At 41.5% G+C, this 26,339-nt stretch overlaps 2 protein-coding genes across 2 annotated transcripts in view; one reads left to right on the top strand and one right to left on the bottom strand.

Moving 5' to 3' along the window:
• Positions 1–16,169, top strand: part of LOC138834383 (ankyrin repeat and death domain-containing protein 1B-like) — a 56,514-nt gene extending 40,345 nt beyond the window's left edge. The window contains exons 11-15 of the mRNA XM_070033010.1: positions 2,370–2,468; positions 7,782–7,877; positions 10,806–11,007; positions 13,634–13,765; positions 15,132–16,169. Coding sequence (XP_069889111.1) covers positions 2,370–2,468; positions 7,782–7,877; positions 10,806–11,007; positions 13,634–13,765; positions 15,132–15,193 — 591 coding nt within the window. The 3' untranslated portion in view covers positions 15,194–16,169. The remainder of the gene's footprint in view (positions 1–2,369; positions 2,469–7,781; positions 7,878–10,805; positions 11,008–13,633; positions 13,766–15,131) is intronic.
• Positions 16,170–17,288: 1,119 nt separating this feature from the next.
• Positions 17,289–26,339, bottom strand: part of LOC138834382 (centrosomal protein POC5-like) — a 41,080-nt gene continuing 32,029 nt past the window's right edge. Inside the window, exons 11-12 of the mRNA XM_070033009.1 lie at positions 18,477–18,653; positions 17,289–17,631 (exon numbers count right to left, since the gene is read on the bottom strand). Of these exons, the coding sequence (XP_069889110.1) occupies positions 17,491–17,631; positions 18,477–18,653 (318 nt within the window). The 3' untranslated portion in view covers positions 17,289–17,490. The remainder of the gene's footprint in view (positions 17,632–18,476; positions 18,654–26,339) is intronic.

The raw sequence follows: 26,339 nt of genomic DNA, 5'->3' as shown, positions 1-26,339 counted from the left end.
TATCTCCAATTAACCACCGACAAGCTGGAATGTCTGAAATGGTAGAGTGCCCGCCTTAAGCAAAAAGGCTCAAGGCAGGGTCTAGGTTCTGAGTTCAAGCCTCAGGACTAGCACTTACAAACAAAACAAAATGAAAACTAGAAGTTGGGCTGGGATATGTGGCTCAAATGATAGAGTTTGCCTGGCACCCTCAAGGCTTACAATGTCGAAAATTTAGACAATAGAAAAGCATCAAGAAGGCAGTAAAGGGGCTGGGAAGGTGGCTCAGTGGTAGAGCGCTAGCCTTGAGCTGAAGAGCTGAGGGACAGCACCCAGGCCCAGAGTTCAGGCCCCACGACCAGACCCCCCCCCCCCAAAAAAAAAATAAGAAGGCAGTAAAGCCAACCTCTGCTATCATCTAGACATTGCCATTTTTTTTTTTTGTCGGTCGTGGGGCTTGAACTCTGGGCCTGGGCGCTGTCCCTCAGCTCTTCAGCTCAAGGCGAGCGCTCTACCACTTGAGCTACAGCGCCACTTCCGGTTTTCTAGTGGTTTATTGGAGATAGGAGTCTCACGGTCTTTCCTGCCCGGGCTGGCTTTGAACCGCGATTCTCAGATCTCAGCCTCCTGAGTAGCTAGGATTACAGGCGAGAGCCACCGGCGCCCGACTTAGACATTGCCATTTTTAATGTGAACCATTTTCTTCTCGTTCTCCATGTATACCTTTGGGGTTTTGTAGTAGTAGAGATTGACCTGGGGTCTCTCCCATGCTAGGCAAGTACTTTTCCACTTAGCCATGTTCCCAGCATGGCTTTGTTTTTATTTTATTTTATTTTAATTTTTTGTCAGTTGTGCGGCTTGAACTCTGGGCCTGGGCGCTGTCCCTCAGCTCTTCAGCTCAAGGCGAGTGCTCTACCACTTTAGCCACAGCACCATTTCCGGCTTTCTGAGTGGTTTATTGGAGATAAGAGTATCATGGGCTTTCCTTCCTGTGCTGGCTGTGAACCATGATCCTCAGATCTCAGCCTCCTGAGTAACTAGGATTACAGGAGTAAGACACCAGTGCCCAGCTTTTATTTTGGTTTTGAGACAGGTCTCAACTTTGCCCAGGATAACCCTGAACTCATGACCTTCCTAAATACCTGGGATTGCAGGTGTGAGTCACTATGTCTAGCTTTAAATCTACTTTTTTTTTTTTGCCAGTCCTAGGGCTTGAACTCAGGGCCTGGGCACTGTCCCTGAGCCTCTCTGTGCTCCAGGGTAGTACTCTACCGCTTGAGCCACAGCTTCACTTCTAGCTTTTTCTGTTTATGTGGTACTGAGGAATTGAACCCAGGGCTTTGTACATATTAGGCAAGCAGTCTGCCACTAACTCATCTACCCAGCCCTAAATCTACATTCTTAAATTAAGATTTGTTATAGTGTTATTGATTCTAAAATTATATTGTACATTTGTCTTCAAAATTGTTTGGCAAACACATATTATTCAAAAGTTACCAATGCATGTCTTTTAAGTGTATAATGTTGAGGTATTAGTATTCCTCACCTCTATCTCAGAACTTTAAAATTTTTTCTTTTTGTTTTCACTTTTTTAGTTTTTGTTTTTTGAACTCAGGGTTTGAACTCAGTGCTCATACTTGTTAGGCAGATGCTCTACCACTTGAGCCATGCTTCTAATCTATGTTGCTTTAGTTATTTTTCAAATAAGAGCTCACATTTTTTTTAGACCACAACCTTTCTACCTGTGCTTTCTCCATCGCTGAGATTACAGGCATGCACTCCCATGCCTGGCTTTGTTTACTGGAATGAGGTCTCACTGCCTTTTTTGCTTGAGCTGGCCTTAGGCTTTGATTTCTTCACACTGGGACTCCAGTGTGAATAACTCTAGGTCAATAACTCCCATTTCTTTCTTTCCTAGACCCTGGAAACTACCATTTATTATTATTATGATTTCTATTTCTGTGGATTTGACTACTGTACCTACCTCATTTTTTAAAATGTGTGTGTGTGCGAATGTATGATAGAGTCTTACTATGTGGCCCAGGCTGTCCTTGAACCTTTGGACTACACTGATCCTCTAGTCTTACCTCCTAAGTGGGACTACTGGTATACAACATGCCAGTTCTGCCATTGTTTTCCGTGGGCATCTACTATTCCAATAGAGAGCTGTTCCATGGTTTATCTAATAGGTCTCTGTTAGACAGTTCACTTCCTCAGATATTTTCACCATTACAAACAATACGGAAGGACTGTCCCCTGTAGCCGTGTGAAAAATATAAGGGTATCTGTTTTGCCTTAAGCCTATCCTGCCTGCTCCCCTCCCCTTGTGTGTGGAAGACACCTTGCCTTCTTCCCGGCTGCAGTTATCCCTGCAAATCTTGTCGTGGCAGAAGCAGCGGACCCCTCTGCACATAGCTGCGGACCTCGGAAACGTGGAGGCGGTGGAGGCTCTGCTGCAGGCAGGCTGTGGCCTGAAGCTCACCGACAAGGTAACAGCACACACTTGAGTCTGGTCACTGGGGTGGCAGCTAAGCCCTCCCCGTGGGCGGTGTGTGAGCAGCAGCCCTCCCTTGGGGAAATGGTCATTGACTAGAGACATGTCTTCCCAGTCAGGAACACATATCAGTTTCCATTGAGCTCTGGTATAGGTTTGAACTCAGATCCTCCAGCTCACCTGACTGGTGCTCTACTGCTGAGCCATGCCTCCAACCTTGATTTTTCATGGATCTATTTTTAGGACAGGCTCTTGCTTTCCACTCAAGCATATACCTGAGCCACACTCCTACATTTTTAGACTTGATCTGTAGTCGCTGGGATCACAGGCAAGCAACTGTGTCCAGCTTCCTTCTGTGGAGACTTTGATGCCTGAAGTAGCCTGGTACTGAATCCTGCCAACCTCAGCCTCCAGGTAGCTTGGGGTGGCAGGAGCACGCCACTACTCCCAGCTACAGACTTTTCTGCCCAGATTGTGCTCAAACTGCAATTCTCCTGTTCTTAGCGTCCCAGGTCACTGCGATTACAGGCATGAGCCACTGGCTTGTCAGAAATAACTTTTACCCTAAATAATAAAGTATTTTTAAAAGATTCAATGTATTTACTATTTTTTTAAGATTAGAACTTCACATGGTCCAAATATATACATGTATGGATATGTGTGTATGAATATATACGTAAACAACTAGAAAACATTGTATAGTAAAAATTTCCCACCCAGACCCTACTTGTGTGGCTCCCAGCTTACCTTGCCATATGTATATGTCTTCTGTTCTTGAATTCTTTATGCATATACAAACATAAATGTATGAGCCTTTATTCTATTCTTTCAGCTTTTTAAGACAAATTATGAAATAACTATTAATGAAATAGTTATTAATGTTAGTAATACATTATTTTAACATATTATTTTGAATTTAGCTTCCCTCCCCTCAAAGTTTTCTTAGAGTTCTTTATATATAAACATTAATGGTTTCTTCATGAGTTTTACAAGTTGCATGAGCATTTTAACACTTGTTTAATCTTCAACTAATAGGTACTGAAGTTGTTATTAAGCTTTTGCCAGAGTGGCAATGAATAAATGTAACTGCAGTAAGTAAATGTACCTATGTCTAAACTTGTTTTTAAACTTTTCACTGCATATTAATTGTAGTGAAATATACCTAAAATATAATTGACCATCTTTTTGTGGTTTGGTCTTTGGAAGTCCCTGAGTTTCAACTCAGACCTACCAATTGCTAGGTAGGCCGTCTACCATTTGAGCCATACTCTCAGCTTTATTTATCATTTAGCTAGTTGGTCATTATTTATTTCATTACTAGTTAATAGTGGTATTTTTTGTTGTTCTTATTTGTCTTAGTTATTTTTTAAATATAGTCTCAGCTGCCTGGACCAGGATCCTCTTGTTTATGTCTCCTGAGTAACTGGAATGACAGGCACGTGAAGCTCTGTGCCTGACCCAAATTTACCATGTTAACACTTCAGCGAGACAGAGCCAAGGGCCTCACATATGCTCAGCAGGGACTCTTCTACTGAGCCGCACCCCAACTCTGGACCTTGCCAGGCTCTTGTAGGGTTCCTGGCTAGGGGACCCCAGAGTCCTGTGGCAAAGCACTTCCTCATTCATGCTGTTCTGTAGAATCTCACATTTTATGCTTGTACAATCTGAAATACTGGTACAATATTTTATTTTTTGTTTCTTTGGGCTGGTCCTGGGATTTGAACTCAGGGCCTGAGTATAGTCCCTGAGCTTGTTTTGGCTCAAGGATAATACTCTACCACTTGAGGTACAGCTCCACTTCTGGCTCTTTGAGGGTTAATTGCAGATAAGAGTTCATGGACTTTACTATCTGGGTTGGTTTCAAACCATGATCCTCAGATTTCAGCTTCCTCTTGCATTCCAGGTGTAAGTCATCGGAGCCTAGAGGGTTGTTGTATCTTTATCATAAAAGTAATACAAGGAGAGAATGAAGGAAGAGGTGACATTGTCCAAAAAGACGTAGTCATAATTTACAACTACTCTGTACATCACCTTTATAGTAACAATAAAAAAGTTAAAGCAATACAGGGCCACTGTGGCTAATGAGACCTGAAAAGCACAAGGAAGAAAAACAGAGCCACACCCTCAATTCCCATCCAGCTGGCTAGTTAAGTTTAATATTTGTTGTTAGTATTTTCCTGGGCATTACTTTGTAAGTGCCTTATTATAGAATAAGGCACCTGCATTCACATCTACTGGCTGCACAGCTGTTTTGGGTGTAGAGAAGCCCATGGAGGAGGAATTTATGGGCTGGCAAGAGCTGGAGCTGGTGGAGCCGGACATCCGGGTCCCTGGACATCCAGTTCACCACGTCCCTTAGTTACCACTTCACTTTGTTCTCAGAACAAAAGGCCAGGCAGGGCTAGCAGACTTGCTGCAGTTTATTTTCTCTTCCTCTTTCTTTCAGAGTTCAGCACATAGTTGGCACCCAGTGCATATTTTACTACTGAATAAGCTACCTTTTCTGTCTATTCTTAAAAGTTTTATTTTTATTTTTTTAAATGGAAGATGTGTTTCTAAGACCTCATTAAGATCTAGACAGGAAACAAGGAGCCAAGGTTAGGTACAGGTTAGACTTTGCTGGAGCCAGTGTTGTGGGTCTAGTGGTCCTGGAGCTCCCAGGTGGCCTCCATTCCCTGCCTTCCACAAGCGCGGAAGCATTGCGCTTTCCCTCCCCGCTGCACTTCCTATGGAGATTTTCTAATGAGCTTGAAAACTCTGGCTTTCAGAATGCTGCCTTCCCAAAATAGGCTAATTATGGTGATTCAAATGGCTTTACAAGCCAGAGTTTAGACAGCGTGCAATTAGAGGCTTGCTAAGTGCCTGCAAAATGCAGCTCTTCCTAATTTCATTACTGTCTCTTTTGATTAGAGGCTGATTACTTTCAGCCCTTAATTTTCCAGCTCACCTGGGTCTTAGTGCCTGGACTCATCATGAAATCATTTGTGGGTGGGAATTGGACTTGAGGCCAGTAACCACAGTGTAAGAGAGTTATTGAGATAAGTTGGATTCGTTGCATTTAGAAACACAGGTTCCTAGGATCTGAACAAATCCTGGAGGGATTTTTTCCTTCTCTAGCCATTAATTTAAATTATCTTCAGGATTCTTTTTCTTTTCTTTCTTTTCTTGTTTTTTCTTCTCTCTTTTTCTTTTCCTTCTCTCTCTCTCTATTCTTTTCCTTCCTTCCTTCCTTCCTTCCTTCCTTCCTTCCTTCCTTCCTTCCTTCCTTCCTTCCTTCCTTCCTTCCTTTTTCTTTCATCTGTGTGGAGGCTTGAACTCAGGGCCCAGGCACTTTCCCTGAGCTTTTTCGTTCAAGACTACCACTTTACCACTTTTAGCCAGAGTACCACTTCCAGTTTTCTGGTGGTTAATTGGAGATAATAGTTTCACAGACTTAACCTGCCTGGACAGGCTTTGAACCATGATCCTCAGATCTTACCCTCCTGAGTAGCTAGGATTACAGGCATGAGCCACTGGTACCCGACTTTATCTTCAGGATTCTGTATGAGCCATTTGAAAAGCAAAGAAGAGCTATTGTCCTTTGTCAGGGAAAAATGGTGAGACATAAAGGTTTGTGTACTGTGTATAACTGAAGGGGTATGCTGTACAAATCTATGTGCCTGGCTTTGAGATTTCTGTGTCTTGAGAAAGATGGCCCTTGTTGTCATTTGTAAAGGACACCATCATGTCCAGGACTGGCCTTTTTGCTCATCCCATTTGGTTAAGACTGGAATCCTCTGCCCTTTGTTAGAGGAACTGTGTTACAATGGAAAAGAATTTTAGAGAGTTGTTCTGTGAGCTGAATTTTTACTACGAATTGGGTTTGCTGTCATTAGTGATACTGTTTTTAATAAGATCCAGTCCCTTCTCAAAACATGGCTTCCACTTCCTGGTCTAAAGTGGCTGTTCAAGCTCCTGCCATCATCCTGGCAGCATTCCATTCAGGAAGGATGACCCTCCCTTCCCATCCTCTTTCTGGTACTGGGCCTTGAACTCAGGGCCTGCTGGGCAGGTGATATACCACCAAGCCACCACTCTAGTCTCCTTTTTTCCTCCTCCTCCTCCTCTTCCTCCTCCTCCTCTTCCTCCTCCTCTTCCTCCTCCTCCTCCTCTTCTTCCTGATTATTTTTGAGATAGGGTTTGGCATGTGCTTGCATTGTGACCTTCCTATTTATACTTCCCACAAAGCCAGGATTATAGGCATACATGCCCATCTCCAGACATTGGTCAAGAAGGAGCTTTTATGAACTTTTTTCCACAGGCTAGCCTCAAACCATAATCCTCTCCATCTCAGCCTTCTAAGTAGCTAGGATTGTAGGCATGAGCTACTAGTGACCAATTTCTCTTCTTGACAACAGTACTTCCTGGAAGTTATCTCTGCCCTTCCATTATTACAGCATTGGTCATAACATGGGTCACATACACAATTGCAAAGGAGGCTAGAAAATGTTAGAGTGGTTTGGGTCCCAAGGGTTTTATATGTAGTATCACATGTACCCCAGCCCGAGCTGCAATTGAAATGCAGGACTGGCCCAAATTCACTCAACAAGGAAATGGTAGGATGAGGATCTGAACCTAGGCCCCTGTTTCCAAACTCAACTTCCTAACTACCAAGCCAAACCATACGATCTTTTCTCTTTATGTATATATTTTTAATTGTAAAAATACTATTCAGAGGGGTTATAGTTACATGAGTAAGGTAATGAGTATATTTCCTATTGAGCATTTTTACCTCCTTCTTTGTTTTTCCCCTATCATCTCTTCTCCCCCAACTCCTCCCTCCTCGCCCTCCAACCCTAAAGTTGTAAAGTTCATTTTCAACATAGTGTCTTGTATATCTCATTGTTACAGTGGGTTAACCTGTATCCTTATTTCAGCATTTTAAAATTTCCCTTCCCTTCCCCAAAATAGAAAAATGTATATACAGGATGCAGGGCACCGACATCAAATACAGTGAAAACAGGGGTTATACCATGGGGGAAGAACATATAAAAGAAACAAAAAAAATCACATAGTACATTATAAATATATTAAAAACAACAGCAAGAAAGATAAAACCACTTGTGTCCCTATCTTGGGGTTCATTTCGCTTGGCATCATCTTACATGGTCATATATACATACCTTTGACCTTTTCTGCTGGTCCTAGACATATACTAGTTATAGCAAATAAGGGAAACTGTGGGACCTATGTTTCTTTGGACCTGGCTTACTTTACTTAATGTAATTTTTTCCAAGTCATTGCTTTTATTTTCTTTTAAAAATTTCAGCAAGGAAAGACTGCCCTGGCTGTGGCGTCCAGGAGCAACCACAGCCTAGTGGTGGACATGCTCATTAAAGCCGAGAGGTACTATGCCTGGAGAGAGGTAAGGAAGGCCTGTATGGCACAGCCTGGACTCTTCCAGCAACCCCTGCCTTCCTGGGCAGTGTGCTGCCCAGACAATGACGGGCCCTCTGCCCCTGGCTTCCGCTGCTTCTCTCCTGTGTCTCTGCTGACATCAGCAACAGAACTGACGGTGGGTGGAGGCCCTGCAGGGCCCAGCAGCCCGGTCCAGACGGGCTCTACTAGGAGCTTAGGATTGCAGCTAGCTATGCCTTCTGCCCCACGGTCTCTGGCTATGGTCCTAACGATGCTCCTGTTGTGTCTGCAGTTTTTGCCCTGCCCCTAGGGGCTGTGTGACACTCAAGTGTTCTGTGACAATCATGAAACTCATCCAAGGACACGAAAACCTTGTCTTTAGGTCAGTTCTTTGCCTTTCTTTCTTTTTTTTCTCCTCTGGTATCTGTTCCTCTCACAGCTTCTAGGCCAACTGCCGTCGCCTTGCACACTGAAGTCTGGGCCTCCGGCAGGCAGGATGACCTTACCAGAAGACAGGACGTCCTTAGCCGACAGCCTTCATTTGTAGGATGTGTTGGCTCCTGCTTAGGCCCATGGGCCAATGCAGGTCCTCCATGCAGGCCTGGACTGCTGTTATTAGTCAATTCTGAGAAGCTTCTTAAGTCCTCAGAGCAGCAGCATTTATTGGCTGCATCTCCCTCACAACCTTGAGAAGTGTGTCCTTAAGCAGTGTGAACCTGGTGCTGTACTTACAGCCATGTGGATTTCATAGGCCATTTATCACCAAAGCTAGGTGGTACAACCACTGTCACCCATCCAGGGGCTGTGTTGATGAGAACCTAAGTTACATGGCACATTTCAGTACACGGATTCTTGTAAAGGCCACACCATCCTTGTAGATTTTCTTGCTTGTAGAACGATGGCAACAAACAACAACCAACAAAAAAATGAAGCCAAACCCCTAAACAAAACAATGGTGAAAACAAAATCACAAAAAATTGCTTTGCCTGTGAAACTTTTTAAAAACAATTTTTAACATTATAATTCTTTGTGTAGCCTCTCCCTCTCACTCGCTTCTTATTTTTGTGTTCCTCCTTTTACCTTTTCCTGTTTGCTTTCTCCTTATGCACATTTTCTTAAATTGTTGCTGTATTTGATTAAAGACAACTTTACCAAGTTCTGCCTTTTCTCTTGCTCTTTAATGGTCCTACATTTTGTCTGAGAACAGAAAGACTCACTGGCTAGGTTTTTAATGCCTAGTGGCATTCTTTGATTCTTTTGCCAAATGAGAATATAGTATTTCCATTAAATGGATAAACCTTTTTTTCCCTCTAAATGTTAATGATGTTAGATGTTAGATAAACATTGAAAACAGTATAGAATGTGCAAATACAGCCTCACAGGCAGTAGGACATGTTAATCAGTAATTGTGGGTCTTCAGATCTGTGCTAGGAGGAAATCTTGTTTTTAAGATAGTTTTATTTACACCAAATGCATTTATAATTATTTCAAATCATTTTTTTGTCTGTCAAACATGTGTATCCTGGACCAATATAAAATGATTCCTAATAGTCATTAAAGTTCCTTTCTTGTATCCATTATCTATTTATATATCCTATATCTATGGTAGATTATTTCAAATTAAATGTCTACTTGATGTGTGTGTGTGTGTGTGTGTGTGTGTGTGTGTGTGTGTGTGTGTGTGTGTGTAACTAACCAATCACCCATTATTAACTTCGGTGGTTAGAGGGAACTTCTTAAAATCTATCTTATGCTGTTTTAATTTCTAGCAATTCTAGCTTGTGTTACTCTTCCAACTAGTTCAATTTTTTTTTTTTTTTGCAGACTAGCAATTTACTGTCTTCCCTAGCTTAGGGCCAGTTTATGATGTCTTATTAAGGAACTGAATTTTTTAAAAAACAATATGACAGTTTGAACTCAGAGCCTTGTTCTTGCTTACTAAGCAAGTTTCCTTTCATTTGAGCCACACCCTCAGCCCCTTTTTGCTTTAGTTATTTTTCAGAAAGGGTCTTGAATTTTTGACTGGGGCTGGTCTCCTGTGCAGCTGAGATGCCCAGTTTCTTGGTTGAGATGGGGTTTTGTTAACTTTTTCCCCAAGCTGGCCTCTAGTCACAGACCTTTACAGCTTTACCTCCTGAGCCACCATGTTTGGCCTCAAACTGAAGCCTTGATACTTGAAAATTAAATACCCAAAAGAAGATAGGGGAGAGGAGTTGAAAGTAAGGCCATTAAACATGTTTATCATTTTGACATTTCCTTTGTCATTACATCTCTCTGTTCTTTTGAAGTCAGCATGGGACAAAACATTGCAAAATCCTTCCCACTTTCTGCTAGCTGCACAGTACCTGTGTGTGTGTGTGTGTATGGGTGTGTTACAGGGGATTGAACCCAGGGTCTCGCCCATGTTAGATGAGTATGCTACTATTGGAGTATCTTCTATTCTCTTCTTTCTCTTTTCTTCTTTTCTCCTTTCTCATCTCTTTTCCTTTTCTCTTCTCTCTTCTATTTTCTCTCCTTCCCTTCTTCCTTCCCTCTTCCTCCTCTCCCCCTCCCCTCCCCTTTTTCCCTCCTTTCCCCTCCCTCCTTTTCTCCTCCTTCCCCTCCCCCTCCCTCTCCCCCTCCCCCTCCCCCTCCTCCTCCTCCTCCTCCTCCTGCTTCTGCTTCTGCTTCTGCTTCTGCTTGATAAGTCTCACTAACTGCTAACTGTCTGGGCTGGCCTCAGCCTCAAGATCTTTCTGTCTGTAGAGTAGCTGGGATTACACCATGCCCAGCTTCTATTCAAACTTTTTCTTTTTTATTTCAAGACATTTGTTTTTATTTTGGATGATTAAAAAAAAAAAGACCCAGGACAAATAACACTGAAAGAAGTCCTGGCTACCACCTTAGCAATGATATGTGGAACACATACAAACTCTGAAATAATTTTTCAATTTAGGAGCATGAGGAGAGCACCGGGGAGCCCTCAGCAGGTTTCACTCTGACATTCAAGCAAGACCACAGCACGGAGACCAGACACATCCGCACACTTCTCTGGAACCTGGCTTATCGGCAGCTGCAAGTTAATGAGTGGCAGAGGTTGGCCCGCTTGTGGAGCTTTACAGATGACCAGATCAGAGCCATTGAGGCCCAGTGGTCAGGTGAGTGTGGACTGATCAGCTGGTGGGGGGGATAGCACCCTCCCTCTTCCCAGTCAGTGCCTGGCTCCCCACAATGACCCGGGGATGTGGGAGAGGGACAGACAGATGTGGTTGGTAAGTGCAGAGCTCATGTCTCGGTGAGCTGCAGTAAGCTGCATGTGCAGAGGGGTGACTACTTTCACTGGACCACAGGAGATAGCAGGAGCAGGCCGCCAAAGAAACCAAGGCTCCTGGCTGAATGGCATCACGCCATTATGTCTTTGAACAGTTGGCCTGTCCCTGGGAAGACAGTGTCCCTTGAAATGTGTGGTTTTTTTTTTAAGCTGGCACATATTAATTGTACAAATGGATTTCACTGAAACGTTTTTTACACATGTAAACAATGGCAAACCTCATTCCCTCTCCCTCCCCCCCATCCCAACTGTCCTCCTTAAAACAATTTCAGCAGGTGTCATTCCTCTATTTCCTAAGCAAATACACCGCTTTGACCTTATTCATTCACATTCACCCTCTTTGTTAGACCTCCCCACTCCTGCTGCTACCCCTGTGCTCCCAAGCCTATTTACTTTTGGTTTTTGTTATCATCATCATCATTTTAGTTAGGGCCAGCTTGAACCTCAGTCCTCTTCCATCCAGTCAGCACTCCATTTAGGAAAGAGAGAAATGGAAGGACCACAAATCTCAAACTTTGCTAATTTATGTCTTTATATTCATTTTATTCATGGACTTTATGTAGTTTCCTATTTGCTTTAGGATTTCCATCGGGATTGATTAACTCTGTTACTATAACACAATGCCTAAGATAATTGATTTACAAGGTGAAAAGGTTTATTCTGGCCCACAGTTTTGGAGGACTTTTTCTGTCCACAGGTGGTCTGTTGCTTTGGTCTGTGGGTAAGGTACACAACTGGTAGGAATTAGATGGTGGAATCACAAACCTGTGAGCACACACACACCACACCCAAGCAAACGATGGGACTTTGCATGGCTAATTCGAAGGGTCCATCTCCATAGGAACTAATGCAGATGATGTACTAAAAACATTAAAGATGAACTAGTTTCAGAAAAGATTTCTGAGGACTCCTCTTTGGGGTCCATCTCTTCCTTTTAAGTCTTTCATTTCACATTCAAATAAACTTTAGCTTTAAAAAGAAAATAAGATTTCTTCGTTGTCATTTTGTTAAGATTTCTCCTTGGTAATTAATTAGGCATAGGGTATTCTGTGATGCCTTCAAGAAAATTGAATTGTCTTTTAGAACTCTCTCTTGACTTATACTTCCCCACAGGATAAGGAAGATTTAAAAGTTGTTCAGTCAAATCTTTAGGAGTAGGACTACAGGTGCAGCCTGCGTAGCATGTGTGAGGCCCTGAGATCAGTCTCCAGCACAGCAATGTTCAAGTAAATAATTAAATAAAAATATTTATGGATGGTCTACAGTGTTTCTCTCCACCAGGGCTAGAAAACATGTTGTCTAAGCTATGTGCTCATGTGATGGTGTTTGGCATCTCTTTGACATGACATTGACGTTGATAATCTAGTTATCTTGTTGGGAATTGTAGGCTTTTGAGTGAAGACAAGCCATGCGCATAATACAAGAAGTATTAGTTAGGAAAAAGATTAGGGAAGGAACTGAGGATTTGCTTTCCTAGGACTACGTTCCTTATGCACATAGTTTCTTTTCTGGAAACATTTGCCCCTGTAAAGTCTGAAGAGCCAACTTTTTTCCACACCCCATCCTCAGAGCTCAGGGCCTCTTTTGGGGGACCATCTGTCTGCTTCTGTAAGGACCCTGTCATAGGGGTGGTGTGCGATCCTGTGAACTCTTCTCAGGAGTGACAATGGCTTTGGCACTGTCATGTGCCAGCATCTCCCCAGTGTACCTGTCAGGAGTTTGTCTGCAGCTGGGTTACAGAATGAGAAATCCCGACCTGAGTTGCAGTTTCTGGAGAGCGAGTTCCTGGACACAGGGGAGGCCTTAATCAATAATGAGATTTGGGCCATCAGTGGCAGCACAGAATCTTGTTACAGGTCTGACTCAGGACCTGCATGGTAATGAGATGCCCTGTGACATACACACTTGGAGCAGGAGATGCTCTTGATTACAGCAGCTGTCTTCCCATCACAGAAAACTCATTAAAACTGTCATCATGGCTGGGGTGTTGGCTTAATGGTAGAGTGCTTGCCTCCATGCATGACGCCTTGGGTTCGATTCCCCAGTACCACATAAACAGAAAAAGCCGGAAGTGGCACTGAGGCTCAAGTGGTAGAGTGCTAGCCATGAGCAAAAGAAGCTCAGGGACAGGGCAAGCCCCAGGACTGGTAACAAAACAAACTGTCATCACCACCCACAGACATGGCAAGTGCTTAGTTCCATGAGTGTTCCCTTAGGCGCACTCTAGTATAGGAGGTGCAGGCCAGGACCCCAGGAATCCAGCTTTAGGGCATCAGACAGCAGCAGCAGGCAGGAACTGAAGGGATCCCCTGCAGCTCTGGGCTCTTGGTCTGACAGCTGTCAGGGGAGGATTGGGTGGGCAGCCAAGGTGGTAGAGGCAACTTAAAATCAAGGTTACCTTGGAAAGCAGTATTGCTCATGGTGTTTCATGCGACCTCTTGCCCTTGGCACAGGAAACCAGAGCTTCCGTGAGCATGGCCACAGGGCTCTGCTCATCTGGCTGCACGGGGCTCTGATGACACAGCCCCACCCTGCCAAACATCTGTATGAAGAGCTGGTGCGTGCAGGTTTTCCTGAACTAGCTGGTGAGTCACAGTTCCCCAGACAGAATCTCCCTCTGCTTGAAGAGATGGGGGACAGTTGACAGAACAGCCCTGGAACAGCAAGCTCTGCCAAGGGCACATACTTGGCCAGCAGTTTCTCCTTTGGTAAACGGCCCAGTTTACAATGGTCCTGTGTTAGCTCCATGGTTCTGTTTCACCCTGTACTGGGCATTGTGGGATGTCTCTGTGTATGTGTATTTGTGGGTGTGGATAGTGGGGGTGGGAGACAAATGCTAAACTCTCTTCTATGGTGGGCTATAGGTTACAGCACTGTCTCTACACCTACACTTGAGAAGTGTTTTACCCCTGTTGGGGTGAAAATGTGTGAAAATGTTACATCTATATACTTTGCCAGCTGAGGTTATTATAAAAATCATTCAGGAATTGGGGACATGGATCAGGTGGTAGAGTGATAGGCCTTGAGTTCAATTTTTGGCAACATACACACGCGCGTGCAGACACACACACACACACACACACACACACACACACACACACACACACACACACACTACTCTGCACAATCTAAGGAAAATGACAACTTATCAATAAGGGCTGGTGGAATGGCTCAGGTGTGAGGCCCTGAGTTCAGTCCCCAGTACCTCAAAACAATTTTTTTTTTTTTTTTTTTTTTTTGTCATAGGGCTTGAACTCTGGGCCTGGCCATTGTCACTCAGCTCTTCAGCTCTAGGCTAGCACTCTACCACTTGAGTGGTGATTTACTGGAGATAAGAGTCTCACGACTTTCCTGCCAGGCTGGCTTTGAATCGCAATCTTCAGATCTCAGCCTCCTGAGTAGCTAGGATTACAGGCGTGAGCCACTGGTGCCCGGCTTCAAAACAAAAAGTTATTAATAAATTAGGTGGGATTATGCTTTCATAGAATGACCACCATTGAAGCAAAGTATGGGACATTATTTCATAGAAGCAGTTTTGCCTGGATTTGAGGCATAAATGAATAAATCTGGCCACTGGTCCAGTGTTGTTTCAGGTACACGTAGCTCATGGATGACACCTACCTACCCCAGGGTATTATCCTCTAAGCACTGGGCTTCCTTCATCATTAAATTTGTTCTTTCCTGTGGAACAGTCTCTGTAGGAACTCTCAGGGAAGACCATGGAGTGGTGGTTTGTGCTCTGGAGCAGGACTGAATCATTTCGGTATGGCCTTCCACAGGTTTTGGTTCCTCACCATGTCAGGGTTCTTATCTATTAACTTAGGGCAGGCAATGAACCCATCTACATCGAAGGGCTGTCATGGAATTAAATGAGTGATGTTATCTAACACATAGTACTTTCTTAGAAATATTAGCTACTCATCATACTTACTATCATATTTTTTTTTCCAGAAAAGATTCGCCAATTCAAAAGCACATCTGACTCCAGCTCCAAGAAATGTGTAGTTTCTTAAATGCCTAAAGGAACTTCTTTAAATACACTTAGCATCCAGTTCTTTTAAATTCAGTCCTGTTTGTGCCATGAGTTTCATTCAGCAGTGTTGATTTTCCCTCCAATGATGAAGATAGTACTGACAGGTTCCTAGAGCTGATGACAAAGAAGCTGGACTTTTTTATATTTCCCAACCACTGAAAAGTCATATTTTCTTTTTGGTTTTTGTTCAAGGCAAGTTGCATGTGATGCTCATTTCTGTCAATGGGGCAGCCCATGAACAAGATAATCTAGGAGGGCTTTGTCCATGTTTAGAAACAAAGCAGCATGCATGGTGACATGGAAGAGATAAATGTGGTTTTGAAATTGGGGTTCCCACTTGGGACCTATGAGGCCTGGGAATCAATATTATTTCAGTTCTCAGATTGAATTTCCATCTGTATAAATGGGGGAAATGTCTCTTCTAAGAGGTCAGAGTGAGGATGAAGAAAGAACTTCTGTCATGGCTGGGCCCATGGCCTGGAAATCAATTTTTAATTCTCTTTGGTAACAGAAATTCTGTTTGAAAATAGTCACTGGTAACTTTGAATCACAGAGAAGTATGAAGTATTACCTAGAAAATTCTAGAAATACACCAATGTATTTTTAATCTCTTGGTAGATTAATTACAGGTGACTTTAATTTTCTTGCTACTTTTTGGTATGACCTAAGTGTTTTCATTAGGAGTATGCATTATTGCGATCTGAAAAGGTTACAAAATGAATGTGAAATCAATATTAATTCTCATCAGTTTATGTCTCCCTATTTGCTATAATTTAAGTGGCCTCGCCTGGTTTGCTTTGCTCATGTATAACACCTTTGTTAGGTTTAATTCCACACAACTTATGTGGTTAGAGCCTTATATAAGCTTTGTGCTAGCTGCATTCCAGGCTGCTGGTCTTTGAGAGAGGAATCCACCAGCAGTCCTCCAGCTATCCAATAAAGACTGGTAATTTGGACTTTTAAGTGGTGGCTTCTCTGTTTCTCACAACTGAAGGTCCTATCAGACTGCTAAGAACGGACTTATTTTGCTGTGCCTGTAAACACAGATGCAAACAGGCAGGGTGATAGATGCTCTTACTAGACAGATGACACTGAAACTGGTCCAAGACTATGGCCTGAGAGCAATCAGCCAGCCACAGACAGGTGGAAAAGCCTGAAGTTCTTTTGTTCCTAAGCTGCCCAGATGACTTCTTTGTATTGAGCAGCCACTGAAGTTTCTGTCCAAGCCCAGCAGGTCTATACTACACAGGCTAGTTTCTGTTCAGAGAGGACAGTGTGGCTCAGTGCTGCAGTTTCAAACAAGGGAGGAAGAACATTAGAGGCATGTCACTCTAACAGGAGATTCCCTACTGATGCTTTATAGCTTCATTTTGGTGTTAATGGTGAAACCTTCCCCTTTTTTACCATTCATGTCTTTATTTTTTTCACTTCAAAGTAAAAATATCTTTGTTTTCCTCTATTCCTACTTCCCTCCTCCCTCTTTTCTTCCCCTGCCCCCACTTCCTTTCATATTATTTCACTCTCCCCTAGGGCCTTACTATATAACCATCCTGGCCTCAAACTCATGATCCTCCTACTTCAGCCTTCCAGGTACTGGAATTATAGGCATGCAACACCATGCCTGGCTTAAAAATACCTTAGTTTAATTTTTATTAGTTTTATAATGTTTTTTTTTTGTTTGTTTGTTTGTTTTTTTTTGTCGGTCGTGGGACTTGAACTCTGGGCCTGGGCGCTGTCCCTCAGCTCTTCAGCTCAAGGCGAGCACTCTACCACTTGAGCTACAGCGCCACTTCCGGTTTTCTGGTGGTTTATTGGAGATAGGAGTCTCACGGTCTCTCCTGCCCGGGCTGGCTTTGAACCGCGATCCTCAGATCTCAGCCTCCTGAGTAGCTAGGATTACAGGCGTGAGCCACCAGCGCCCGGCTCTAGTTTTATAATGTTTTTAGTGACGCTCCCTGTCAAAATTTTGTGTAAATTATGGGTCAGTAACACTGGAAATAATTGTTTTAGAAAACATTGCATAGAAAACAGGATTTATAAACTCCAGGGATATAACTAGTGACAGGCTGAATATATTTACAAATGAAGTTTATGTTTTAATTTAAAGAAGCATTACTTAATTGTTTAAATAAAAATAACATTAAAATACTTTCTACATATAGTTACAAAGGATGGTACAGCTTGCAAAGAGGTAAGTTTGAAAAGATGAACATGATGTATCCACGATCTTCTAACAAGGCTGGAACGGTTAGAGGGACGTGTGTGAAAAGGTTCACTTTAGTCAACCACTTTTATGGACTGAACATTTGCCAGACACTGGGTGTGGGCTGACCTGCTTCCAAGAGATCTAGATGCTGTGACACTTTCAGGATGGATGGTCCGTGGATATTTTGCAGCAGCTGCTTGAGAAATAGTTTGCTGAAAAGAGAAAAGTTGCTTTAATAATCCCTTAAGATTCTATGTATCAAGTATCTTATCTCCACATTAAGCATCCAGTAGATAGAAGTAATGGATGGGGTGAAATAGCCAGGTGAACAAATGATGAAGCCCTTTTCCAGCATGAATCCATAATGTAGTGGCCTGTGTTCAACACCCACATAGAATACAGAGCAATGATCAGAGTGACGGAGGTGCTCCTCCAGGACTCACCCATCCCTCTCCTCGTTCCATCCAGTGTTCCCTGCACTGGCTGACCATTAAAATGCGGTGTCTAATTCTGGAAGACACTAGGAAGCACTGAGATTCAAACCAGAGTAGCAGAGGCCTCATATTTTTGCCTATTTCTGCTTCAAATTCTATATATATTTCTATTATGCACATTTATTGCAACTGAATTTCTTTTAATACTAGAAATATGCAGACAATTGTATTGATAAAAGGGGAAGGAGGTAAAAAAACCAACACCAAAAAACCCAGGAGCAAAGTTAAAAGTAGAAGAAGTTTTCTTCTAATCAATTCTGCTACACAAGCAGCTGGTTCATGGGTACAGTTTTTGTTCTATATCATATGTTTTACCATTTTTGCCACCAGCACACTGGATTCTTTTTTTATGCTATTTGATAGAAGAAGAAATGTTTCGGAAACCAATTTCTTAACAGACAGAAAAAAGACATGGTAAATGGAGTATATGGAGACAGAAAGTGAAGACAAAACAGGTGTCAGACATTACAAATTTTTATATTTCCCAAACTCCTTTGAAGGCTTTCTCAGTATACAAACTTTCAGGAAAAAGACCATGGACTCATGGTTCAATGCAGACTCACCACTGTGACTGGATGATGTTTTTCCACAACAACGGAGCTCATGGGAGGAGAAACTCCCATTATAGCCAAACTGCTATTAATTCTATTCTTTGAAGCAAAATCACATCTCCCTGTGATCCGGGCTGTAATTGTTTTTGAAGCTTTCTGTTGTGCTGAAGTTACCATTCTTGGCACATACTACAAAACAAACAAAACAATATATCCAGTTGGTAGAAAACCTATGTGAAATCTCTATTGCTTTCAAAGAAAATATACAGCACAGGCCACCAGTGCCTCAACGCCAGTAATCCTAGCTACTCAGGAGGCTGAGATCTGAGGATGACAATTGGAAGCCAGTTTGGGTAGGTAAGTCTGTGAGACTCTTATTTCCAATTAACCACCAAAAAACTGGAAGCAGAGCTGTAGCTCAAGTGCTAGAACAGTAGCTTTGAGCAAAAACTCAGGGCAGTGTTTAGACCCTGAATTCAAGCTCCAGGACTGGTGCGTGTCCCATGCACACATACATACAGTTTGATGACAGAAAACGAAAACCCAATCTCCAAATACTCCAAAATTCCCCTGTAAACATATGCCAACTATTTTAGAAGATTTGAGAAACTTTTGCATTGATGATGATTCACAGGAAGTTGCAAATACTATAGAGAAGCCCTGTGTACTGCCCCCATTTTCCTGAGTGATTAACCCTTTGAAGAATTTCAACAATGAAACTAAAAAGCTGGCACTCATGTAATGCCTGTGGATAGACTTATGTCATTTTGTCACATGTAGATTTTCGTTGTTATTGTTGGTCATGGGGCTTGAATTCTGGGTCTGGGTGCTGTCCCTGGGCTCTTCAGCTCAAGGCGAGCACTATACAAACTTGAGCCACAGCAGCAGTTCCGGTTTTCTGGTGGTTAATTGGAGATAGGAGTCTCACAGACTTTCCTGCCCACTGGCTTTGAACTGTGATCCTCAGATCTCAGCCTCCTGATAGCTAGAATTATAGTCGTGAGCCACTGGTGCCCGGCATATGTAGATTTTTGTAACTAGCCATGCAAATCAAGAATATTGTTCCATCACCACACAGATGTTCCTCACATCTCTATTTCTAGTCTCCTTGGCTCACCTTCCTTCACAACCACAGTTTTATGAGCAAGTTGATCCAGAAGCAAAATTAATATTACCAATGACATATATAGTTTTGTGTTCTGCCTTTTCCCTGTTTATTAGAAAACTATGATCTTGAGCCAAAGTAAAAAAAAAAAACAAACCTCAGCTGGAAACTGATGGCTCATATCTGTAATCCTAGCTACTCAGGAGGTTGAGCTGAGGATCACAGTTCAAAGCCAGCCTTGGCAGGAAAGTTCATGAGACTCTTACTTCCAATTAACTATCAAAAAAAAAAAAAAAGCCAGAAGTGAAGTGGCGGCTCAAGTGGGTAGAGTATGGTAGCTTTGATCAAAAAAGCCCAGGGACAGTATTTAGGCCCTGAGTCAAGCCCCACAATGAGCACGTAAATTAATAAATAAAAATGAAAAAGAAAATAAAATATAAATAAAAAAACCCAAACCAACCCAAAACAAACAGGGGTGAGTGCTTGTCTAATATGAACTAGGATATTGATTCCCTGCTCTGAAAAACAAAAACTTTTTTTTTTTGGGTCCAGTCGTGGGGCCTGAACTCTGGGTCTGGGCGCTGTCCCTCAGCAATTCAGCTCAAGGCTAGCACTCTACCGCTTGAGCCACAGCGCCACTTCCGGTTTTATTTTCTTTTTGCTTATGTGGTGCTGAGGAATCGAACCCAGGGCCTCAGGCATGCAAGGTAAGCACTCTACCACTGAGCCACCTTCCAGCCCCATGAAAAACAAAAACTTTTAATACCTTCTGATGAATATCTACCTTATCTAATAATTGCAAATACTTATCCAATAATGTAAACATTCTCCCTACTTTATTTCGTTTCAGCTTTATTTTCAATGCACATGAATTTTAAAAATTACTGTCGCTGGGAAGGTGGCTCAGTGGTAGAGCGCTTGCCTTGCATGCATGAGGCCCTAGGTTCGATTCCTCAGCACCACATAAGCAAAAAGCAAAAAGCCGGAAGTGGCACTATGGCTCAAGTGGTAGAGCCCTAGCCTTGAGCTGAAGAGCTGAGGGACAGCGCCCAGGCCCAGAGTTCAGGCCCCACGACCGGACCCCCCAAAAAAAAAAAAAAATTACTGTCATTAACCTTGTCAACAATGCTTTCTTTCTTTCTTTCTTTCTTTGCCAGTCCTGGAGCTTGAACTCAGGGCCTGGGCTTTGTTCCTGAGCCTGTCTGTGTTCGAGGCTAGTGCTCTACCACTTCAGCCACAGTGCCACTCATGGCTTTTTCTGTTTATGTAGTCCTGAGGAATCGAACCCAGGGCTTCATGCATGCTAGGCAAGCATTCTACCACTAAGTCACATTCCCAGCCCCAATCAATGTTTTCTTATTTCCATAATTGAGCCAAAACAGCTTGTATTGGACAGCTGAGATAATTAGATTCTTCTAATGTACGTATTTTTGGTTTAACTTATTTAAACACCTGAAATTTCAGTGCACAGAATTAATCCAAATATATTTCTTCTCTCAACCATTTTTCCAAGAGCATTTACTAAACATCGAGTTAGCCAGTGTAGTTCTCTACACATCTGTATCCAGCTATAAATGGTGAAAATGGTCTACTGAAATAATAAGGTGAGTGAGCTCCAGAGGAGACAGGTCTGGGAACGTAAATGGCAGAATAGTGATTGTTTTGAATATGCAGTATATGCTACTCAAGAAAATTATAGAATTTTAAGTCTGATCAACATAGTAACATATTAACCTTGAGGAAACAGCAATTACTTGCAATTCTCCGGAGTTGGAAAGAATCCATTACATTTCACAGAAAACTAAGCAAAGACAAAACTAAAGTAATTTATGCTAGGAACAAAAAAATTATACTAAAAATGAAGTGTGATCATAGTATACATTCTTGGCTTAGCTTTGTTTACACAGCCATCACCAATGCAGATTTAATCTAAAGTTGGAATATCTACATCTAAATATTTAAATACCAGGAGTATGGGGTGAGAAGGAATAAGGCAATGCCAGGAAGTCAAATCCTTCTATCCAGTCAGCAGATAATGTCAGAAATTCATAAATGTAGAGATAATTCACAAGCATGTTATTTAGGAGAAAATAGTTAAGTAGAAGAAATAGTCAAGAGAGTTTACAGAGAGGAATTTAGAGAAGTGTTTTTGACTAGAATTCCTATGGAAGCTATTTGGCTTTTAATACAATGAACTTTTATGGATCTTATGAATTTGAGATGTTTTGCATGCTTCTAAACTTTAGAGACACATTTTTATTCTAGTGCTCTCTCTCTCTCTCTCTGTTTCTCTGTCTGTCTCTGTCTGTCTGTCTCTCTTTTTGTGTGCTGCTCCTGGGGCTTGAACTCAGGGCCTGGATGTGGTCCCTGAGCTTCTTTTGCTTGAGACAAGCACTCTACCACTTGAGCCACAGCGCCACTTCTGACTTTTCTGGTAGTGAACTAGAGATAAGAGTCTCACAGGTTTTCTTGACTGGGTTGGCTTTGAATTGTGATCCTCAGATCTCAGCCTCTTGAGTAGCTAAGATTACAGGCGTGAGACACTGATACCAGGTTTCTAGTGTTTTAAATGACAAAAATAAGGTACATAAATCCATAGCCTCTTGTGTGCTAAGCATGCATTCTACCACCGAGCTACATTCTCTTGACTTTTAATATAGATTTCTTTTTTAAGGTGAAAATTTACTGGGAAAGAAATATTGCAAAGAAAGAGAGTATGTGCCATAAGCATGCACTTCAGTCCTAGTGAAGATTATCAAATGCTCTTCTAAAATAAAATTAATGGTTAAGAAAATCCTTTGCAGGCAAGGGGTGGGTTCCTTGGCAAGGCATTGTATTGTTCAGGATGTGTGAGTCCTTGCCTTTCTGTTTTTGTCTTTTTTTTTTTTTTTGTTGGTCATGGGGCCTGAACTCTGGGCCTGGGTGCTGTCCCTCAGCTTTTCAGCTCAAGGCTAGAGCTCTACCACTTGAGCCATAGCACCATTTTTGGCTTTTTCTGCTTATGTGGTGCTGAGGAGTCAAACCCAGGGCCTCATGCATGCAAGGCAAGCATTCTTCCACTGAGCCTAGGTGGGTTTGATCCTCTCACTGGGAAAGAAAAATAAACTGCTAAGCATTTAAAACAGTATAATGGAGTCTGCTACTTTACTCTTGCCTCACCACATTTGAAGGTTCAAACACTTCATTTGCTTGTAGCTTTTCTCATCGTGAGGCTGAGAAAAACCAGAGAAGTCTAGACTGAAAAACACTAGTGAGATAAACACAAAGGCAAGCTGTACTCAGTGAAGCTGAGAGTTGCTTTAGAAGGCCTTCTGCAAGATGGAAAGAGACGAGTTAAACAGTTGTCACAGAGCTGCTCATTTTTAAATGATTTATCACTTGTTAAGTAATGAAACTAACATTGTATAAAGGTGATGAAAAAGAACTGTTCTAAAAACAGACAGGATATTTTAAAAAGAATATTTAAAGGTTTTGAGAGAATTATAGGGTAAGTTATTTGAAAATATTGCTGTTAAATTAAGTGGAGGAAAAAACCTAGAAGGACCCTATAATCAGCAGTTTTGTTACTTCATGTTGTATTTTACAGAAACTGACTTTGGAAACTTAGAAAATATATAACAATGTAGATTAGATTAGAAAGATAGCTTAATTATAATCAGTATTGTATAGATTACCTTGCAAACTCATATTTAAGATGAAATAATAAGGCCTGCAAATGTCATTAAAAAAGAAAATCATTCTCTACATTAGCAGACTCAAGTAAATGACCACTTTTGGGCCCTGATCATGGTAGTGAACATTGAATCTATCAGCTTAGCTGGCTTTAAAAAAAAGTTGAAAGAGAAAATTTTGGCACTTAAAGTCCTGTCAACATAAAAATCCTGAAAGGAATAAGAAAAAATGGAAATGATATTTTAAAACCCAACATTTATATCATAATATTTGACAGGGAGACATTCAGATTAGTGGGTAGGAGGAGTCCAGGCCTCTTAAGTCAGATTGTCAAAGTCTGAATTCCAGCTCTTAAAAGAGGTATTGTGTCTACACAGTGTTAATCTCTAAGCCTCAACTTCCTCATTTATAAAATGGGAAATGTAGCACCAACTACCTACCTAATGATACCTTATCCCTTTCATTCTGATGAAGAGGAAAGCTAGAACAGAAATCTTACTAGTTTTAAAGTCTACCTGAGAATGTTTTCCTTCAACTATTCTGACTGGAGTTAGAAAGATAATAGTACCACCTATTGTTCAAGCTAATGAGATGCAGTATGAACTGTCTAACATGTATTTGGAACACTGTTTTCCACTATGACATTCTGACACTTCCTTTAACACACTGAGGAAGTGTGCAGAGGAGAAAAACAGTTTTACAAATGAAGATGTTATTTCATAGAATATTAACCCTCTTTGCTTTCGTTTCCTATCTCTTTTATGCTATGGAAATCCCAAGAAAGTCTGGAAAAAGTTGAATGTTCACTTAGGAGGAAAACTTGGTGATTAAAATGAAGAACAAGACAACCAGGGTTTGATTGATTTGGTTTACATTAAGTTAACCAAATAATGAACTTGTTCCTATTGTTTTTATGGTTCTTTAAAAAATAAAAACACATATTTAAAGTGAACCTGAGTGTTTAAATCATATAAGGAAGGAAAAAAAAAACCTAGCATACGACTTAGAGAAAGATTTACTTGGGATTCTCTCTGGTCACAAAGATTGCTCTTTTCAAAGAGTAGATGATATAGGGGGTCTATGTGTATTCCTGCACGCACCCATGTGTATATTATATTCATGAATATGTGCGTGGCTGTTATGTGTTGGGGGACAAATAGGAAGGGATGTCTTCACAGTACTGTTTCTCATGTTTCAAAGACTTCAAAATTATCTTAGGTAGTCAAACTGTTTCAAAAAAATAAAATTGGCAAGCAAACTTACACATTTCCCCCCTTGTATATTTGTTTATCAATAACTGCAGACTTGTTGGTATAGTCATATTTTTACAAGGGAGTTTTAGCTCTGTGTGTGTCATCTGCACATATGAATGAAAAATGAGAAATTTACATAAACTCTTACATGTTTGTTTAAATGAGATCATCCATATCAGATCATATTTTAAAATCATGGAAAAGAAACAAAGCTGAAGCTATATCAGGGTTGATATATCTCCACATATTCAAATTTCCTTCTCTTTTTTTTTTGGTAGTACTTGAACTCAGGACCTTATGCTGGCTAGGCAGGTAGTCTACCACTGAGCCATACCTCCAGCCCTTTTGTACACTAGTTATTTTTGAGATAGAATCCTGCTTCTTGCTTAGGAGTGTGCATGGATTAAAATGAACCTATTTTACATATTCTGTCTTTGGTGGGGTAATAAGCCCAGCCTCTTTCTGCTGAGATAGAGTCTTACAGACTTCTTCCTGGCCTGGAACCATAATCCTTCTAATCTCACTCTCCCATATTGCTTAGGGTCACAGGTGTATATCACCATGTCCAGTGATGGGCTGAGAGGTTTCTGCAAACTTTCTGCCTAGGTTGGCTCAGGTAGCTAGGAGATAGCATAAGCCACAAGTACCAGGCTTTCACATTTATCTAACAGTCAAATGATGGATCTATCTCTATCTATACATCTAGCCATTCATCTATCTCACTTCAGTCAATAGCAAGCATGGTTAGTAGTAGACCTAAATGTATTTTTCTTCAAAATTGGTAGTTTTCTAAAAGCAGAATTGAGTAAGGTGGAAGACTGATGATAACTAAAGATAAACAATTATCTGGTTGACGCAGGCCTCTCCCCTCACAACAGCTGTCCAAAGCAATGGTACCATGTGATGGCCTGCCAGGGCAGGGGTAAGACCCAAAGGCTTTCCTCCTGTTTTCTTTTCTATTATATCAGTGGTTGGAAGTTGGAGAAGGAATTATCTTAAGAATTTATAAGGGATTGCATACCTTTGTGCCAAATTCACATGAAAAGAAGGCGGCCAACTGTTGTCTTACTTATACATCTTGACACTGTATTTCAAATTGTTCACTATCTTTTTAAAAACTATATTTTATGATTTAATGACTTTTTTTTAAAAAATGTGGTACTGAGGAATCGAACCCAGGGCCTTATCGGGTTAGGCAAGCACTCTACCACTAAGCCACATTCCCAGCCCTCGCTTTACATCTTTTCTTTTTTTTTTTTAAAGATCTGACATAATTCATTTACAGTGAAGTATTTTAAGCCAAAAAAAAAAAAATAGTCTCCTTTTCAAAAAAGGAGGTTTAAATATTGTTTGCATTCTTCTGGTTCCTTTTTTAAATGCCCCTGGCTATTCCAGAGGTGTTATTTTTGTCTCTCTCCTTTCTTTTTTGGTCCGTCACTTTTTCTTGGATCTTAACACCCATGTAAGTTATGCTTCCAACCATACATGGTTTGAAAGCTTGCCCAGAGATATGACCATTGTTGAACTCACAAAAGTATAAATGAGTGTTTCAATGCCACAACCCTTCCTATTGCCTGTGGAGTCTCTGCTGAAAAGAATCAAGATTTGAGCTCTAGAATAAGACAAATGCGAGCATGTTGTTTGCCAGGACACTGTGGGGTTATATTGATGTGTAACAAGTTGATTCAGAACACTGGAATTTCATTCTATTCTGTTCTGATTGATTTTTTTTCTTTTGTAAAGGCAATTAACTAGTCCCGGAAGGATCCTTCAGTTATATAAAATTTTGTTTCATGGATGTCATGGCTCCATTCCTATTTTTGTCTTGTTCTTCCAATTTGGTAT

The sequence above is a fragment of the Dipodomys merriami genome, unplaced genomic scaffold (genome assembly GCF_024711535.1).
Source record: "Dipodomys merriami isolate MVZ:Mamm:240054 unplaced genomic scaffold, mDipMer1.0.p SCAF_213, whole genome shotgun sequence".
In the NCBI taxonomy this organism is placed as follows: Eukaryota; Metazoa; Chordata; class Mammalia; order Rodentia; family Heteromyidae; genus Dipodomys; species Dipodomys merriami.
The sequence above is the reverse complement of the archived record's forward strand: the minus strand, read 5'-3'. Positions and strand labels throughout refer to the sequence as shown.